The following is a 19,451-nucleotide window of genomic DNA, read 5'->3' on the forward strand; positions in this document are numbered from 1 at the left end:
AGCTTGCAGATCAACCCATGGCACCACCCCCCCCCCCCCCCCCCCACCCCCACCATACATCACAGCGGAGGGCACACGGAGTGTATACCACTGCAAAATTGTTACATCAGCAGCTCATAAATGAACACTTTGCTTGAATGTAGAGAGCTGCGCTTTGGGACCCTGATGACTGTTACGCCAAAAGTTTCACACCATACAAAAGTGTTTAAATTCAATTCAAACGTTTATGTAAAAATGTAAAAAATATACAATGATTTTAAAACTTGTAACTATCAAACAACTGTAACAACTTTAATAACAAATTTAACAAAACTTTTACAACTTTAATAAGCTTTTACAAAGCGAACTTCAATTACAACAAAAAGACCCATTACTTTCCTATTTTACCTCTGCCCCATCCACACCTGCGTGCTACACCACCCTTGGGACTATCCCCCCCCCCCCCCCCCACCCCCCCGCTTTTTTACTCCCGCCCTTCCCTTTCCCAGTGCCCCGGGCATGGACCTCCCCATGTTGATACCAAGCCGCCGTGCAGCTCCGCACCCCAAGTGCTGTTGCTGTCGTTGGGGGTCAGGCATTGCAGGCGCAATAAATGGGACGTCGGGAGAAGCTCGCGATGTGGAAAGCGAGGCTTCAGGGCTGGAAGATGATGTCAGCTCCCCGTCCTCGGGTGCAGTCAACCTAACTACTGTGGCACCAGGGGTGTTCCGCACCATGTCCCGATCCCGTCAATTACTGCATGGCTCCGACGGCGTCGGCGGTTCGCTCCATCGCAGCACTCATACGCAACCTTTCCTCCGACTGCCGCTCTGATGGAGCTGCGATGTTTGTGGCTTTTGTAGTCATGGCCTTGAGCAGCTCTTGACCTATGTCGACGCTGGCCTGTGACAGTCGCACCATGTCCCGGTACAGCACTGCCCCCCCCAGTCATCAAGATCCACGGCGCGGCCCTGGACACCGTGGACCACTTCCCTTATCTCGAGAGCCTCGTATCAACAAGAGCAGGCATAGACGATGAGATCCAACACCGCCTCCAGTGCGCCAGTGCAGCCTTCGGCTGCCTGAGGAAAAGAGTGTTTGACGACCAGGCCCTCAAAACTGCTTCCAAGCTCATGGTCTACAGGGTTGTAATAATACCTGCCCTCCTGTATGGCTCAAAGATATGTACAGCAAACACCTCAAGTCGCTGGAGAAATATAATGTCTCCGCAAGATCCTACAAATCTCCTGGGAGGACAGGCGCACCAATATCAGCGTCCTCATCCAGGCTGACATCCCCAGCATTGAAGCACTGACCACACTCAATCAGCTCCGCTGGGCAGGCCACATAGTTCGCATGCCAGACACGAGACTCCCAAAGCAAGTGCTCTACTCTGGACTCGCCCACGGCAAACGAGCCAAAGGTGGGCAACGGAAACGCTACAAAGATAACCCCAAAGCCTCCCTGATAAAGTGCGACATCCCCACTGATACCTGGGAGTCCCTGGCTTAAGACCGCCCTAAGTAGAGGAAGTGCATCCGAGAGGGCGCTGAGCACCTCGAGTCTCAACGCCGAGAGCATGCAGAAATCAAGCGTAGGCAGCGGAAAGAACGTGCGGCAAACCAGTCCCACCCACCCCTTCCCTCAGCGACTATCTGTCCCATCTGTGACAGAGTCTGTGGTTCTCGTATTGCACTGTTCAGCCACCAAAGAACTCACTTCAGGAGTGGAAGCAAGTCTTCCTCGATTCCGAGGGACTGCCTATGATGATGATGATGATGGGTGAGCGGGACGGTGCAAGTTAGGACATGGGCAGCTGAGTTTTGGATCACCTCTAGCTTACGTAAGGTAGAATGTGGGAGGCCAACCAGGAGTTTGTTGGAATAGTCAAGTCTAGAGGTAACAAAGGCATAGATGAGGGCTTCAGCAGCAGATGAGCTGAGGCAAGGGCAGAGATGGGCATTGTTATGGAGGTGGAAATAGGCAGTCGTAATTTTGCAGCGAGTATGTGGTCGAAAGCTCTTTTCAGGGTCAAATATAACTCCAAGGTTGCGAACAGCCTGGTTCAGACTCAGACAGGAGTGGAGAGAGGGATGGAGTTTGTGGCAGGGACCGAAAACAATGGCTTCAGTCTTCCCGATATTCAATTGGAGAAAATTTCTGCTCATTCAGAACTGGATGTCAGATAAGCAGTCTGACAATTTAAAGACTGTGGAGGAGTCGAGAGAAGTGGTAGTGAAATAGAGCTGGGTGTCATCAGCATACATGTGGAAATTGCCACTGTATTTTCGGATGAGGTCGCCAAGGGGCAACATATAGATGAAAAATAGGAAGGGGCCAAGGATAGATCCTTGGAGAACACCAGAGGTAACGATGCGAGTATGAGAAGAGAAGCCGTTGCAGGTCAACCTCTGGCTACGATTAGATCGATAAGAATGGAACCAGGCAAGTGCATTCCCACCCAGCTGGATAATGGTGGTCAGGCATTGGAGAAGGATAGAGTGGTCAACCATGTGAAAGGCTGTAGACAAATCAAGAAGGACAAGGAGGGATCATCTGCCTTTGTCACAGTCACAAAGGATGTCATTTTTGACCTTGAGAGCTGTTTTGGTACTGTGGCAGGCGCAGAAACCAGATTGGAGGGATTCAAACATGGAATTGCGGGAATGATGGGCACGGATTTAGGAAGTGACAACATGTTCAAAGACTTTGGAGAGGAAAGGAAGGTTGGAGATGGGGGCGGTAGTTTGCAAGGACAGAGGGATCGAGGGTTTTTTTTTTTGAGGAGAGGGGTGATGACCACAGATTTAAGGGAGAGGGGGACAGTACCTGAGGAGAGAGAATTGTTAACAATGTCAGCTAACATGGGAGCCAGAAAAGGAAGTTGTGTGGTCAGCAGTTTGATGGGAATAGGGTCAAGGGAGCAGGAAGTGGGTGTCATGGACGTTTGGCCCGGTAGGCTAGAGGAAGGAAAGGCAGAGGCAGCCGAACGGATAGTCTCGATCATAGAGACAAAGAAGTTCATGATCTCCTCACACTTATTGTCAGATGTGAGGGTGGAGACTGCAGAGAGGGGTATGGAAAGACGGTTAGCAATGGAGATTAGAAGCCGGAGTTTATCTTTGCATTCCAGAATGATTCTGGAATAGTGAGCAATTTTGGCAGACGAGAGCAGGACCCTATAGTGCTTTATATGATTCAGCCAGATCTGTCAGTAAATGGCTAAACCAGTTGTCCGCCATCAAATCGACATCCCTTGAGCGAAGATCAGGGATATACCAGGGGGAACGGCCAGGGGAGAGAGAGAGTAATTGTTTTAACAGGGACTGGGGCATCTAAGGTGTGGTGAAGGTGTGATTGAGAAGATCGGTAGCTGCAGAAATGTCATGGTGAATGGAGGGCCTAAGGCTGGACAGTTGGGAGTTCATAATGCAGTTGTAAGAGAGTCGAGAGAGAGTTTTTTCCAGGGGCAGACAAAGGAGGAGGTAGGGTTGGGGGGAGGGTGCGACAGTGGAAGGGGATGAGTGATACGAGCAAGTAATCAGAGATGGCCTTATCTGCAATTAACACGGTGGGAGTAACGAGGCCACGAGAGATGGCAAGGTCGAAGCGGCGGCCGTGAAGATGGATTGGGGAGTTTACATGGAGGGAGAGATTAAGGGAGGATAGGAGGCTAGTGAACTCAGAGGAGAAAGAGCATGATGAATTGAGATGGAGGTTGAAATCACTGAGGATGAGAAGTCGTTCGGTGCAGAGGGAGGAAAGTGGTGAAGAAATATCAGTAATAACATTGATATATGGATGGGCGATAGAGAACAAGAATTTTAAATGAGAAGTGAGAGGGGTAGAAAAGGGTGAGGTGCTCAAAGGAGGAGAAAGTGCCGAAGGAGTAGGACAGACGAAGGTGTGATTTGCTGATGAGAGCCACATCGCCACCACAGTGGTCTGAGCAGGGCAAGTAATGGAAGGTATAGCCAGGCGGGGAGGCTTCATTTAAAGGTAAGGTGTCATTATCCCTCAACCAGGTTTCCATCAAGGCCATGATATCGATGCCATCATCAGGGATGGGATGGGCCTTGTTGGCATACGACCGAACGTTCTGGAGGGAGATGTGGAGACGGTCGGTGATGGCTGCCTCACTGCCTGCGTCCACAGGGGTCAACGCTGGGGGGGGGGGGGGGGGGGGCTTCAAACTTTAAAATCATGCATTAAGGGGGATTTTTAGAAGGAATATGTTGAAACTTTAGTTCTTTTCTTGAGACTCCAATTTTTTTGTTTATGCTGATTTTCACTTGTTTTACACCAGCTTTTATAGGGGTAATTTTAACCCCAAAAAAACGTCTGGTTTGGGTCGGTGGGAGGTTAAATTGTTAGAAATCCACCCACTCCTGGTTTTAATGAGGCGGGTCAGGGGTGCAGGCGGCCAACCCACTCCCAGGAGGTGGATAGGCATTTTAAATATTATAATGAGGCAGCTAAACAAAGGCGAGGACTGCTGGTTTCAGGAGGTAAGTGCCATTCTACTTATCTGCTGGATCCAGCATTCTTGCATCGCCAACCCCCCGCAATTGGACATTCCCCAGACCCCTCCCCTCCGGCCACCGATCTCCGCCGCCCCTGATCTCCAACCCATTCTCCGAGTCATCCAACCACCTCTCCATTCCGATCCCAGCTTTCTGACACCGCCCCCCCGATCTCTGATCCGCCTCCGATTCCAGTCTTCCGAACCTACCCGAACCCCCCACCAAACCTATCCCACCCCCCACCGATCCTGGCCTTCAGCTACTCTCTCTCCTCCCTTCCGCCCCCCCCCCACCCCTTCCAGATCCAGGCCTTCTGACTTCGCCCCTACCTTCCCACCCCCCCAGGCTCTCCGATCTCGGCCTCCTCCGATGCCGACCTTTCGACATCCCTCCACCCTCCAGCCCGTTCTCCCGGGTTGTCCGACCGCAGTCCAGCTCCCCTGCTCTCTACCGCCTCTAATTACAGATTGTCAGTGGCCTCGTTTCAGGAAATTCCTGGCCATATGATCCAAAGATGTATGAATATCCTTCGTGATACAAGAAGTTCAGGATGGTAGCACTGCCTCATAATTTGAGCAAATAAGAAATTGGTGGATACACATATTAATTACGTTCATGTCCTGCGTTAAAGTCAGACTCAGCAACCAAATCAATGCCTGAATAATGTGCTGTCAACCAGGGAGCATTCCAATCGCATTGCAAAGCTCCATCAAATTGAAATCTCCAGAAAAATTGGAGGAAAAAAGATCAATATTCGTGCCAGTTCTTGTTTGCTAAATCCTAATGAAATAACAGATGTGTTTTTTTAACAACAAATCATATCCTGGCTTTGAGTTCCTCTGTTTTATGGAATGAAACACTGTTATAACGAGGTCAATTAACATTTGCAATTCATTCTATTACTTTATTTATTGGGATAATTTTTAATTCCTTATAATGTAGACCTGCTGTTAGAATTGGGCTTGGAGGAGGTGGAAGCTGAAGAGGATCTAGAATCTCCTTGGGATTCTGAGGTATGCTTTACACTTTTTCTTGTATGTTTTAAGACAAGACATCTCATTTAACTCATCCAAGTTGATTGTGGTAATACTTTATAAAATGTTATATTATCACCATTTCAAATATTATCTTGGAATTCCTAAAATTTGAAAAAATAGTCCAAGCTACGGTAATGAGATTATTCTTTTAATAACAAAACTGAAGAAAGCTGAAACAATAATAGCAATTTACATTTATGGTACATCTTTATCATAGAAAACATCCCAAGGTGTTTCACAAAAACTTGGAAAAAAAAAGGTGCCAAACCAAAAATGAAGAGATTAGGAGATTGTGACTAAAAGTTTGGTAAAGAAGTGAGTTCTAAGGAAGGTCTTAAGGACAACATAGGGAGCGAGAAGCAAAGGGTTTAGGAATGGAAATCCAGAGAGTGGAACGATGTGGCAAAAGCCAGGGCTGCCACCTGTGAGACAAAGGGAGGTGGGGATACATAAGAAGCTTGAATCAGAGGAACCGATTGTTTGGGATCTTGGGGTTGGAGCATGTAACTGAGATGGATAAGGAAAAGATCATAGAAGGATTTGAAGTCCAGGACAATAATTTAAAATTTCAGGAGTTGGGACTGGGAGTCAATTTAGGTCGATGAGGACAAAGGTGGGATATAAGCAGTAGAATTTTGGACAAGCTGGAGTTTGAAATGTCGAAACCAGGGAGCATTGTTGTAATTGGGTCTTGAGGTGACAAAGGCATAGTATGAGTCTTTTAGCAGCAAATGGGCTACGGTAAGGACAGGAGCAGGTGATATAGGTGGTCTTTGTGATGGAGGCAATATGGTGTCAGAAAGTCAGCTCGGGGCTGAACAGAACAGTGAAGTTCTGAACCTGGGTCAGTGGTCAGAGAGGGGGCTGGAGTCGATGGCAAGGGAGTAAATACAATGGTTTTGGTCTTAATGTTTATCTGAAGGAAATTAAGATTCATCGAAGATTGGATGTTAAAGAAGCAGTCTAACAGTATAAAGTTAATAATCGAGGGATCGAAAGAGGTCATAGAAGGGTAGAGCTTGATGTGCATGTCTGCAAATTATACCAACAAGGAGAAACATGTAGAATACCTTACAAAGACCTTTGACACTGTCAAACGCGAGGGTCTATGGAGCATCCTCCTCCGTTTCGGATGCCCTCAGAAGTTCGTCAACATCCTCCGATTGCTCCACGGTGACATGCAGGCCGCGATCCTTACCAATGGATCCATTACAGGAAGTAGTTGACGAGGGCCGAGAAATTAAAGGAGGATTTTTATTTAAACGAGAATAATATTTTTGAAAGGGAGAGCATCAGCGTCTGGAGAGGGAACCATTTACAATATCAGCTAGCCTGGCAGCTAGAAAGAAAAGTTGGATAGTCAGGAGTTTAATAGGAATGGGTCCAAGGAGCAGCAGGGAGGTCTTACAGAGCTTGAAGAGGACATAGAGGGACATTTAGAGAGGTGGGAATGCAGGGCTTGCAAGGGAGGAGATTGGTTTAGTGGACAAAGGGAAGGGGAAAGCAGCAAAGGCAGGTGCATAGATTGTATCGTTAGAGATTGTTAGAGGTGAGGGTGGAGAGCACACACGAGAGAGCTTAACATACGTGATCACTAGGAGTAAAGAAGCCTGGAATTATCTTTGATACCCAGAATCATTCTAGATTAGTGAACAATTTTGGCAGAAGCATGTGAGCTCTGGTAGAGCTTGATGTGGCTAAGCCATATCCAATGACTGACTGTTAAACTAGTTATGCCTCAAATTTGCACTTGCGACCCCCATCTTTACTCCCTCAACAGTGACTGGCCAGCCAATTAAGATCATTAAGAGGTAGTTTAAAAGTATTTTAAAAGAATGTTACCAGGTACATACCATTTTGCCAAGTTTTTCAGCAACTTCCCATCGCTCAGGCTTCACGTCAGCTAAGTGTGTCGGGTTCTCAATGACTCTCCTTTGCTTTCACTAGTTGACAGCTGCAGAAGTGGTATAAAAGCTGCCATTTCACACCTATTCACTTTCCAATCTCAGAGGCTGAAACCTTCAGGATTTGGAAGACACTTTTGAGCTGTATGCAGTTTGGAAGTGTCTGCAGTGAACTCTCTATCCACTGTCACCTCTTGGAGCAACCTCTCTCACCATTGACTGATTGCTTCTGTCTTCTCAACTTCAGCTGCCATCTATTCCAGCAGCATCAATGCCCTTGAGAAAATCTCACCTTGATCCTCAGAATCCCACCGCGATCAGCCCCAACACCAATAAAACTAAACACACCAGCATCACCACCAACAACACTAAACTTCTCTGCAATCACCTAGTGCTTCAGGGCATCAGCATCCGACTATATTGCTGCCAGGGATGGCCTCACCATGGCCACATTTATTTCACTTGATGCTTTACACCCTGGCTGCCACGTTTTGCGGCAGGTTGATATCACCCCAAACCAGCACCATAAGGCATTCCTGCAATAACCAAGCTGTTTCTTTCACACTCGGCACCATTTTGGAGGGCACCCTTGTGTTTCACTATTCACTACAACTCACTAAGCCACTTCCAAAGGTTCACACACATCTGTCCAAGAACGCAAAGTGTTCAAAATAAATATTTCAATGTTTGAGAACACATTAGCAGAAACTCTATATGAACATTGGCTCCCAAGTGCCTACCTACTCTTGTGTATTGTTGATTGGACAAGGATGAGGGTGAGTGAGAGATGGGGATGTGGTAATGTAGATGGGAGAGAGGGATGGGTGGAGGTGCAAGGTAAGTTGATGTAAGGATGTGCAGGAGTAGGGTAGGGATGAGTGACACAGCAGGATGAGGTTGGGTGTGGCTTTGCAGTAACATTTCATGATCTACTGAGATCGTTGAAAGGTTTGTCCCATTGTAGCCATCTCCTCCTGATGACGTCCCTGCTTGTGCCCTCCTGTGCAATGTGCAACAGGCTGCGTTCATGTCCTGGGGAGTTCTCTTCCGCCCACTGATAGCCTGGGTGCAGCCATGCACTTTTGTGCTGCAGAACACTGACAGGACAACTGTCAAAATCAATGTGGCCATGGTCCCTTTAAGGAAACAGGATGATGACACGTCATCAAATGTTGCCATCAGACCCACTTCCTTTTAATTTGCTGGGAACCTCGCAGGGCGGGCTTAACAAGCCCCATCAACAGAAGATTCTTCGTGCAGTGCGGTCTGGTGCAAGGAGTGGCTTCGCCACCCACCTCCTACCCCGGCTGTCCCAGTCTCACCATGGTTGGCGTGATTGCAGCCATTGTGTGGGAGCATGAAACTGGGACAGGAACGATGGTGTGTGGGTTAGCTCTTAACAAGCACACTGGGCAGAAAGGTCAGTAACCATAGAAGATGGGACAGTTGGTTTTGCTGTTTTTAAGGAAACATCGATTGAACTGACTGCAAGAGCACGGAGTCATCGTAGATCATTCAAAGGGGATTCAAGCCAGGGATGTTGACGAGAGAAGGTAGGCTGAAGAGCACTGATTGATTGGGTTAGCGATGAGGGTTGCAAATACTTGAGGAAGAGATTAAACATAGCCTAATTGGGGGGGGGGGGGGGGGGGGGGGACACAAGGATTGAGGAAAGCCATGCCCATGATGGGCTGAAATGGTGAGATTAAAAGTTATTGGCTCCAATTTGGTGCATCAGCCAAAATGACAGCCAGTTTGTCTCCTTAAGGATTGACTAACATAATTGCAAGAACACATACTCGATTGCTCAATTGCAATTTTGTTAGGTCATTGTTATGGAGAAAAACAAAATGTTTCATTTTTTTTTTGTTGAGGAATTTTATCCCCCAAGAACTATTGTAACACTTTTCACCAATCAAAATTTGGGAAATTTGCTTTATGTTCAGAAGATTACAACAAAGTTGACTGTTACTACCGTGAGAGAATAGTGATGTTTTGTGATTTGTCATTCTCTGGTTCTTGAGTGTTTACATTTTTAATAAAATACACCAGTTTGAAAATATTGGGAAATGTAGTTTTCAGTACATTCACTACATTTTATTAGTTTGCCTTCTGTCACTGCTCCAGAGCTTCAGGAGAATCACAATGTGGTACAATCAACCTGGAGAATGGGCTAAAGATCTGTTCCTAACCCTTTGTCAATGTTGTCTCTACATGAGGATATTTACAATTATGATCCTGGTTGACTGGTCCTTCAATTTTCCCTTTCTCCTTATGGGATAGCTTCTCAATCAGTGCAGAGCTTCACAGTTTATGGGGCACTGTGGATACAAACTTGTTACCTACCATGGCACAGCACATTGGGGCTGTATCACCATGGTGCCTGGAGGTTGATCCAATGAAATGGAATTCTTTTAAATTTTATGCATTGCAAAATGATATCAAGGTGAATGGTTATTATTTTAGTCTGCCACAGAAAGCCCACAGAAGAAATCCGCTGCTTCATTTGTTTCATCATCTTCTGTCAAGGACCAAGCAAAAATGGACCACATTATGGAGAATCAGAATGACGGTAATCAATTGCATTTCTTATTTTGTAAATTATGAGGTTAATGCAGTCTGCTTTTCTCAAAAATGGATAACATTCTAAAAATGTTACTGTGCTACACTCAATAATCTAGAGGATGCATAATAGGAAGCATCAATTTATTCTATAGATGAAGATACCACAGAATCTGAGATGTATTATGATTATATTGTTCTCCAGAAATGAGATGAACAAGATATAGCTGATTATGCTTAAGAGCTAATGAAAATATAATTATCAACATGCAGGACAATCATGATTCTTAAACAGTTAGCAGAATTTTTAGCTGATGAGTACAAAAGAAAAAATGCATTGATACAGCACCTTAACATCCTCAGTAAGTCCCAAATCACTGTTATATTGGCAAATACAGCAGCCAGTTTGCACACTGCAAAGTTCCACAAAAAATAACAAATAAAATGAGTGACCAGTTAATTTGTTGATGAAGAAAATAGTTGGAGGAGGACAATTGGCCAGAATATCAAGATAACTCCCAGTTCTTCTTCGCATTGTGCCATAAGATCATTTACTTTTACCTGAACAGGACCTTATTTTAAACTGTCAACCAAAAGATGGTACCTTCAGAATTGTAAAACTCTCAGCATTACAATAAAACGTCAGTCCAGATTAGGTGCTTGGGTTTCTTAAGTGGAATAACCTATGACATATTTATCTGACAATCGAACCACCAATCCAGCTATCTATATAATTTATTAAAAATATTACAACTATGCACATTTCCTGCCTGCGTTACTTGACTTCCTGTTGTCACATTTTTTGTGTCAACAAAATCCCCATGTCCACATTTAACATATTTTACTTATGTAAACTTGTCGCACTAATGGCATAGTTGTGGGTGACTTTGGAGCAGTTTCTTGGCTGTTGACTTGATTTTTAAAGTGAACAACCAAAAGCTAAGAATGAAACAGTTGTTTTTATAGCCTTAATCTGCTTAATAGTTAATTTGTAACTTTAGTCCTGTATTCCAACAAATTATATCCAATATCTTTATAGAGTACTTTTGAGTTTTTGCTAATAACTGGCCGTTGGCTTACCCTGCTCCCCTCTAAGTGTCTCCTCTGTCGTCTTCCCTTTCCCACACTCAGAATCAACATTGAAATAAAAGTATAGATTAAAATATGGGTAAGAAGAAATTGTGGAGGTACTGGCCATAATCTTCTAATCCCCCTTAGAAATGGGAGTTGCAAATGTTACACCTTTGTTGAAAAAAGGGTGCAAAGATAAACCCATCAGCTATAGGGCTCAACTTTCCCCAGAGCCATATTTTGGCATATTTGAAGAGTTACGCCTGTTTTTTGGGAGCCCGACTACGCTAGTGAGTGTGTTTGGCAGTTGGCTGAGGGAGCTGCCAGCATGCGCGTGTGCGCACACACACACACACGAGCCCGGGTGCTGTCGACGGGTACCGGTAAGCATGACCTCCTGTGGTTCGGAAAATTCTCTGTTCCGGCACCGGAGAGTTCAAACCTGTAGATATCTTTTTGAAATTTATTGTACATATTTTTCGAAGAAAAGCTATGGACTAAACCAATTCTAATCTTGCTAGCTGGTATGTTTTGAGGATTCCGATCAGATTTTTTTTTTGTTGCAGAAGTGTAATGTTGAAAACTTGTCCTTTCCTCAGACATGTTTTACATCCCTTCTTTCTTGTGGGAATCAAGAAACAATAAGATAACTAATCAACAAGACCCAAGGAATGTAGTCTAAGCACGGACATCATTCTTTCTACTTGATTGGGGCAATAATTTTTGAACAGAATGACACCAAAAATCTTTTAATTTCTCTTGATCATTAACTAGCTGTGGTACATGATGGAAAATCAGTCAGAAGAATCATGCATATCACTAGCACTTGCAGGTTCTGTTTTTTTTGGTATATCACGTATGATCTTATTTAAACTTGATTCTGTAGATATGCTGTTAGGGTTAGATGACGTAGAGTGGGAGGAGGTTCGTGTAAACCGACCTAGATCAGTTGTGTTGAATGGCCTATTTTTGTGCTATAACTTCTATGTAATATTTGGCATTTACTTGCATCTGTGTTACAGTTAGGAAATGTTTGCCTGGGGGAACAGGTATTTCTTGAGAAATGGTACATGTTAGCATTAGTCTACATGTTTGTGATCAACTAAAATACTTGTACAATCCAATAAACTAAGCAATTAGGTTTTTTGTGTCAGATACAATAGTGTTAATCGTGCAATTCATTATTATTCCCAGTAGAATCATTGGAACTGAATACTGTAGCACAGGTAATGCAAATTTCTGCTTTACATGACTTTTGTAAAAACAATACACTTGTATGGTTTGAAAATTAAAACATCATTGTCTAATCATGTACATTTTTTTACTCATGATTCTGCTTCTTTCCAGCCACCATTACCAAAATTTGCAGAAGATAAGCAGAAGTCAGGTATAACTCATGATCATCATTGAGTTATTTTTAAGAAAAAAGTGAAAGTAATTTTATTAGTTGTATTTTTTTCCTTCCAGTCAAAGCTACTCTACTTTTTCTGTTCCAGATTTAATTGCAGAGCTTGGCATAACTGATGCAGGTGATATAGAAGGTAATTGTCATAGATCTTAATGGCACATTCATGGTTCAATATCATTATTAATATGTAGGTTATTGAAAAGAAAAAAATAAACAGATTGAAATAATTAGTGTCTGTATGTGGAAGACCTTCCTTTAGAGAAACATTTGGCTGTTATTGTACAAATACTCAACAGATCTGAATTATGTTGCTGACTATACCTTGCTATGGATCACACTGAGGAGATAGCAAGATAGGAAAACTACATGTGTTTTGGATGCATCCAAAGAGGCAGCTAATACTTTATATTCTGAGAACAGACAATATTATCGCCTCCTAAAATTAAAAAAGTTTCCATACTAATTTTAAAATGTTCCCAAGAAGTCCAGTGAACCACCTGTGTGCTTTTTTAAAAAAATGGCATTGCACCAGGCTAAAGTTGTATCACACCCAAAGTGAACCTTGGGGGAAGTGAAGCTGCTTTTTAATGGTGGTCTCGCACTTGGTTTCAGTACATTCACATGATAGAAGGCTGCATTCTCTTATATGTTCATTGAAACGACTTCACATTGACATAAACCTGGTAGATTAATAGCACTATAATCATGATGATATGTACACTATTTCCATATTATTTTGATAACTTCACTACATACTAACACTGGAGATTTCCTATGAACCAGGTGCTTGATTTCAGCATAATTTTGTCAGTTAATGACATTTCACTATTTTTTGCTTATGGTGGAGATCTGTAAATAGAACATGGCAGAATACATATTGCACATAAGGAAAATGTTTATTTTATAAAGGAATCCAGTGTGGATTACGTGAATGTTATTAAAATCCAACAGTTATCCTGTAGAGAGGGGTGGAATTTGTTAAGCATCCGTGGGCTGCAGTACATTCAATAAATTCTCTTGAGCTAGCCCTTCATTTTGGGGAGCTGAAAGCATTTGGAGATGTATTTGTGATTATTGCCTGCCTTTTAGAATCTGGAGATGTGCCTGTCAAGATCTGAATTGCTGAACTAGAGCCATAACTGGTATGATCTGAAACAAGTGAAGGAGGCAGGGAGCACAATCCGAAAAGCATGCTGCTACATATAAACTGATTGTGTTCCATGTTCAACCATTCTAGAAAGTAGTCTAGGAGGACACAGAAAACATGATGGGTTTCTATTTTGTGTACCTATTTTCCAACTTAACACCTCTCAGTGCAAACCTTGCCTGCCAGTCATACATAATTGAAAATGTGAGTGTACAATGCACGTGATTTTTGTACCATTTATGGATAGAAAATACTTCACAGCACATATCTAAATTTACAATACAAGATCCCAATAGATGAAGTTCTATATTATTTTTTCTTGTGGGGAAAATGAGAAATTATTATAATTGATTAAATGGCAAGAAATCCACACTAATTTCAAATTGAAATTAATAGCACTTTTGCGTCTGATGGAGAAAGATAACCATTTATAGAACACCTTATCACATCTCTCCAAAACATTCAAACTGTTTCACATACAATAAACCATTTTGAAATTTATTGACTTATGTAAGCAAATGTGGCAGCCATTTTGCACATATTACCATTGAACAGTGACATGAATGGCCAGTTGGATAGACTAGGCTTGTATTTGCTTGAGTATAGAAGATTAAGGGGTAATCTAACTGAGGTGTTTCAGATGATCAAAAGATTTCAGAGTAGATAGAGTGAAACGATTTCCTCTGGTTGGAGAGTCCAGAACAAGGAGGCATAATCTTAAAATTAGAGCTAAGCCATTCAGGGTGATGACAGGAAGCACTTCTTCACAGACGGGGTAGTGGAAATCTGGAACTCTCTTTCCCCCAAAAAGCTGCTGAGGCTAGGTCAGTTGAAAATTTCAAAACTGAGATTGATAATTTTTTTTGGTAAAGGTATTAAGGGATATGGAACCAAGGCAGATAAATGGAGTTAAGATACAGATCAGCCATGATCTAATTGAATGGTGGAACAGGCATGAGAGGCTGAAAAGTCTACTCCTGTTCCTACGTTAATCTTTAGTGATAGTAATTGAGGGAGGAATGTTCTTCAGGATACCAGAAGAACCCTCCCTGTTTTTCTTTGAAAAGTTCACCTGAACTGAAAAGATGAAGCCGCAGGTGGCATATCATAACAATGGCGCGCTCCCACGGTACTGCACTAGAATGTCAACCAACATTACGCGCTCAAATCCTGGAGTGGAACTTGAGTTTATAACTTTGGCAGAATTTGTTCCTACGCTCATAATATTTTGGCAATAAAATATGGATTTTATATTTTATAGATGCCTCAGACTTGGACTCTATCAGTGCTTCTGGTAAAAAGGTATCGCCCAATGTGTTTAATTCTATGCCACAAGTAAACCTAATTAGGAAAGGTGGCAAATCTACATTCCAGACAGTTCAGTCACCAAAAAAAGAGATGCCCAATACCAAGACCATAATAAACAAACCAAAATCAGACTCTGAAGAGACCACATGTGTCCACAAAACATCACCGTCTCAAGGTTCACCTAATTCATTGAAAACTAGGTTGGTTTCACATCCTTCAGGACAATATCAAGTTGCTCCTGAAGCTCAGCTCAAAAATTCTGCATCAGTCAAACTGGAAAATGAAAATGGTATGTATAATGGAGTTTTTTTGTCTTATTTTTACTGAGCTGTAGACTCTAGTTAATATTCCCTCATGCAAAGATATAATATATATAATATATATTCCCTGTTGCTTCATGAACAGTTAATTTATTTCAGTAAAAGGTTATCACACAAGGAGAAAGTAAGAGGTCACAAATCTTTGTGTATTACTGAACTGAGGAAAACTTTTGAATGGATTCCAGAGATACTGTACTACACTTGTGAAGTTTAAAAAGAGCTTGGTAATTACTTCATACAATATATAGTGACACTTAAAGCAGCACTACAGCTCCATTTTAGAAATCATTAAAATACAGAACAGAATAAAAAAACATAACTAAATCTCTAACATAGTTCAAATTTATGTACTGTGAAGCCAACTATAATTAATAATTTGGTTCCAAATAGGATATTGCATAATTGTGTCTCAAATATTAGTGCATCGATAGTACTTTCTGATGTGGCATTTCTTTGATCCAGAGAAATATCACACCATACAATGGTTTTAAAACTGGTTTTACTTTGTTAATCACCAGGGATAATGTTTTTTTCCTAATAAATGGCCCTTTGAGTAATAAAAATAATCTTGTATCTAACCCAAAGTATTCACAGGCCACAAATTTTGATTTTGAATAACTAGTATATTGTCAAATTCAAACTGAAGCAATACTGTACCATTTATTGGACTTGTCATATTCTTTCAAATCAGAAACTGATTCGAATTCAGAGAATGACATTCACTTGGGGAAAAGAGAATCTGCAGAACATGAGGATCTAAAAGTTCAAAATGCCGTCCACCAAGGTAAAAAGAAAACAAATGATAATGGGTCATCTTTTCTTGACTATCTATTTGCAACACGAGTGGGTTGGAACAGATTTCTGATTTGGTCCTCTTGGAGGACAAAACACACCCAAAAGTTTGTCTGAAATGTGTAATTTGATCCTGTCTGCTGAGAGTAATTCAAGTTCTCTGCAATGTGTAATTTGGTCCAGTCATTGTCAGGTTACAAAGTTCAGAAAAGGCACAGTATTAACACTACTGCTCTGAGAACAGACTGCACTCTCACTCCCGGGTTAGGAGCACGCACAACATTAACACTATTGAGTTCAGAGAACGCACAGTACTCTCAGTCGCAAGTTCAGAGCACGCACAGCGCTAATACTACTGATTTCAGAGCACACACAAACACGCTCACTGCTGATTTCAGAGCACACACAATACTCACTGCCAGGTTCGGAGAATGCACCAGGCTCACACCGTCAAGTTCAGAGAACACACAGCACTCATAGCCGTATGTTCAGAGCACACACAGCGCTAATACTACTGATTTCAGAGCACACACAACGCTCACACTGCCAAGTTCGGAGAACACACAGCACTTAGACTCGTGTTCAGAGAATGCACAGCGCTCACACTGCCAAGTTAAGGAACGGTGATAAATGTCCAAGTCAGGATGGTGTGTGGCTTGGAGGGGAACTTGGAGGAGGTGGTGTTTCTATGTGTCTGCTTCCCTTGTCCTTCTAAGTGGTAAAGGTTGTGGGTTTGGGACATGGTATCGAAGAATCTTGGGTGCGTTGCTAAATTGCATTTTGTAGATAGTACAAACTGCAGCCACTGTGCAGTAGTGGTGGCGAGAATGAATGTTTAAGGTGATTGATGGGGTGCCGATCAAGCGGACTGCTTTGTTCTGGAGGGTGTCGAGCTTCTTGAGAGCTGCACTCATCCAGACAAGTGGAGAGTATTTCATCATACTCCTGACTTGTGTCTTGCAGGTGGTGAAGAGTCAGGAAGTGAGTCACTCACCGCAGAATGCCCAGCCTCTGACCTGCTCTTGTAGACACAGTATTTATACAAAGGAAAAGCTAATAATTTTTTTGGTGGATTTTAATAGCTGCCAGCTAAGTATTGGCCCAGTGCCATTTTGTGAAATACAAATTTATTGCTGGCACCAACAAATATCTACCAGTTGTGATATGCCTGTAATAATGTTTATATTTATTCAGCTAAATTGCCACTTAACCAATATAACTGACAAGAAGTTGGTAATCTAGCTATAGAATGCATAATACTTGTCTGTAATGGCTCCACAAAAATGGTGGAACTTCTAATTTGCCGAAAAGGTTGTCTTCTCGGTTGTGTCTACTTCAATCACAAATAGTTGCAATCTCTACTACGAACAATTGCACACTTCTGATTTTTTTTTAAATGTACTTTTAAAGCTATTGATGCAAAATTTTGTAAATGTGTCTGCAGTGTGTGAACTGAAAATGCCTCTATCCGAGGATGAAGATAATGAAAAGGAAAAGAAATGTAACTTGGGAAAGGAGAGGGTGAGTTATTCATGTCTGAATATGATAATAAATATATTGGTTTTCTATTTGTACAACTTTAATTGTATTTTATTAAAATCCAATTTTTTAATGAAAATAGAGTACCTTTATTTTTTTTAAAGGGATAGAAACATTACTACATATGTTCAAATAGGAATTGAATGGCACAGTTGTTTCATTTAGCTCATCCAGTAATTAAAATACCAACTACCCCTGTATCAAAAGTTTATGATTACAGTATTGACTATGTCTAGGTGCAGTATTTTAATTCCAGAAAGAGCACATTTGTTTTTAACCTATTCTAAAACTTTCCATACAGTTAAAAAAAAAAATGCACAAGCATACATTGAACCTTCAACAATTTATTGTTATTAGTTCCATTTTAAACATTTAGGAAATTAAGGATCTCTGTAGAGTTAATTCTTACTGTGATGATCAAGTTTCGAGAGAAATATTGGCAAGACAATATTTAAATTCAACACCTACTTTTGCCAAACAGCTGCAATACCTGTAAAGGGGCCTTTTTTTTTTCTATCACTATTCTGTTCACCTTTCAAGTTACAAGCCATCTTTACAATAATTGCTAGATTCTACATTTGATGCAGCATCCACTTGGGGTTTCTGCTTACTTGCATTACACTTCCTAGGAGTTGGTATGGTTTTTCTATTCATTAAATATATGGAAGATACTTGATAGCGGAATATAATTTTCAACCCTTTAATGAAGAAGACCACATGCCTTATGAAAAGTCACTCGTAGCTTTTTTTTTAAAGATTTGTATCTATACATCATAAAATATAGCACCATGCGGCACTAGCATTGTAACTTATAACTGCTATGGATGTGAATGAATGATGTAAGCTGTAACAGAAATGATTTATATTCCATATACCACCCATCCCAATGTATATACTTTGTCATACAGTATTTGACGGCTGGATTTTGTGGGAGGTCAGCGGGCGTGATCAGCAGAGGATCGGGTGGGAAAGTGTTTTTTTTCCGGGTTCTGCCTCGCGCCTTTACCAAATGTTGGGTCTGCCAGCGCTGAGCAGACCTAACACGCAGTGGCGGCGGAGGCGTTTAAAATCATTAGTGGCTTGTTTACAGCCACTCATCAATGTTTTTTCTCCAGATTTTTGGGTTTGACAGGTTGCCTACTGGTTTCCCGCTGTCCCTAGACCTTGTCTGTGAAGCTGAGGTGGGAGGTCAGTGGCCATTGAATCAGCTGATGAGTTGACAGCTTCAAATGTCAATTCAAAGCTCCCAGCTGATTGAGAAATGTTCCCTTAACCACTAGCTTCTCTCAACTGCATTTCCACTACAGATTCAGAATGCTGCAAGTCTTTACCCAGCATCCATCCAGTCTGACCTCACCTCTCCCACCATAGACATCGCTTCTGTCATCTCTACTTCACCTGCCATCTATTCCATCAGCATGGGTGCCCTTCAAACTCTCTCACCTTGGCCCTCAGAATCCCACCACGATCAGCAGCAGCAGGCACACCAGCAGTACCAATAATATCGCCAACCTTCTCTGCAATCAACTGATGCTGGACAGTACACAGGGCATCAGCACCCAACCACATTGCTGCCTGGGAGGCCAAGGATGGCCTCACTATGGCCAGATTTACTTCATTTGACGCTGAACAATCTGGCTGCCACATGATTTGCCAAGTTGGCACCACCCCACACCAACACCATAAAGCATCCCGACAATGCCCAAGCCAATCCTTTCACACGCTCATCAGCATTGCGGGGACTGTCGTTATGTCTCACCATTCACTGCAACTCACTAAGCCACTTCCAAAAGTGTACATAAATCTGTCCAAGAATGCAAAGTGTTGAAAATAAAGGTTTCAATGTTTGACACCACATTAA

General features: G+C 42.3%; 1 protein-coding gene across 10 annotated transcripts in view; it reads left to right on the plus strand.

The window, feature by feature from the left end:
• Nucleotides 1-19,451, plus strand: part of ankrd26 (ankyrin repeat domain containing 26) — a 185,982-nt gene that overhangs the window by 59,353 nt on the left and 107,178 nt on the right. For 6 of the 10 annotated variants that reach the window (XM_070900319.1, XM_070900325.1, XM_070900327.1 and 3 more), the window contains 9 exons: nt 5,445-5,515; nt 9,910-10,015; nt 12,271-12,302; nt 12,424-12,463; nt 12,573-12,617; nt 14,893-15,228; nt 15,951-16,043; nt 17,015-17,032; nt 17,496-17,572. In XM_070900319.1, coding sequence (XP_070756420.1) covers nt 5,445-5,515; nt 9,910-10,015; nt 12,271-12,302; nt 12,424-12,463; nt 12,573-12,617; nt 14,893-15,228; nt 15,951-16,043; nt 17,015-17,032; nt 17,496-17,572 — 818 coding nt within the window. The remainder of the gene's footprint in view (nt 1-5,444; nt 5,516-9,909; nt 10,016-12,270; nt 12,303-12,423; nt 12,464-12,572; nt 12,618-14,892; nt 15,229-15,950; nt 16,044-17,014; nt 17,033-17,495; nt 17,573-19,451) is intronic. The other 4 variants (XM_070900323.1, XM_070900328.1, XM_070900320.1 and 1 more) reach the window with 3 other exon arrangements.

Source organism: Pristiophorus japonicus, chromosome 15 (genome assembly GCF_044704955.1).
Source record: "Pristiophorus japonicus isolate sPriJap1 chromosome 15, sPriJap1.hap1, whole genome shotgun sequence".
NCBI lineage: Eukaryota > Metazoa > Chordata > Chondrichthyes > Pristiophoridae > Pristiophorus > Pristiophorus japonicus.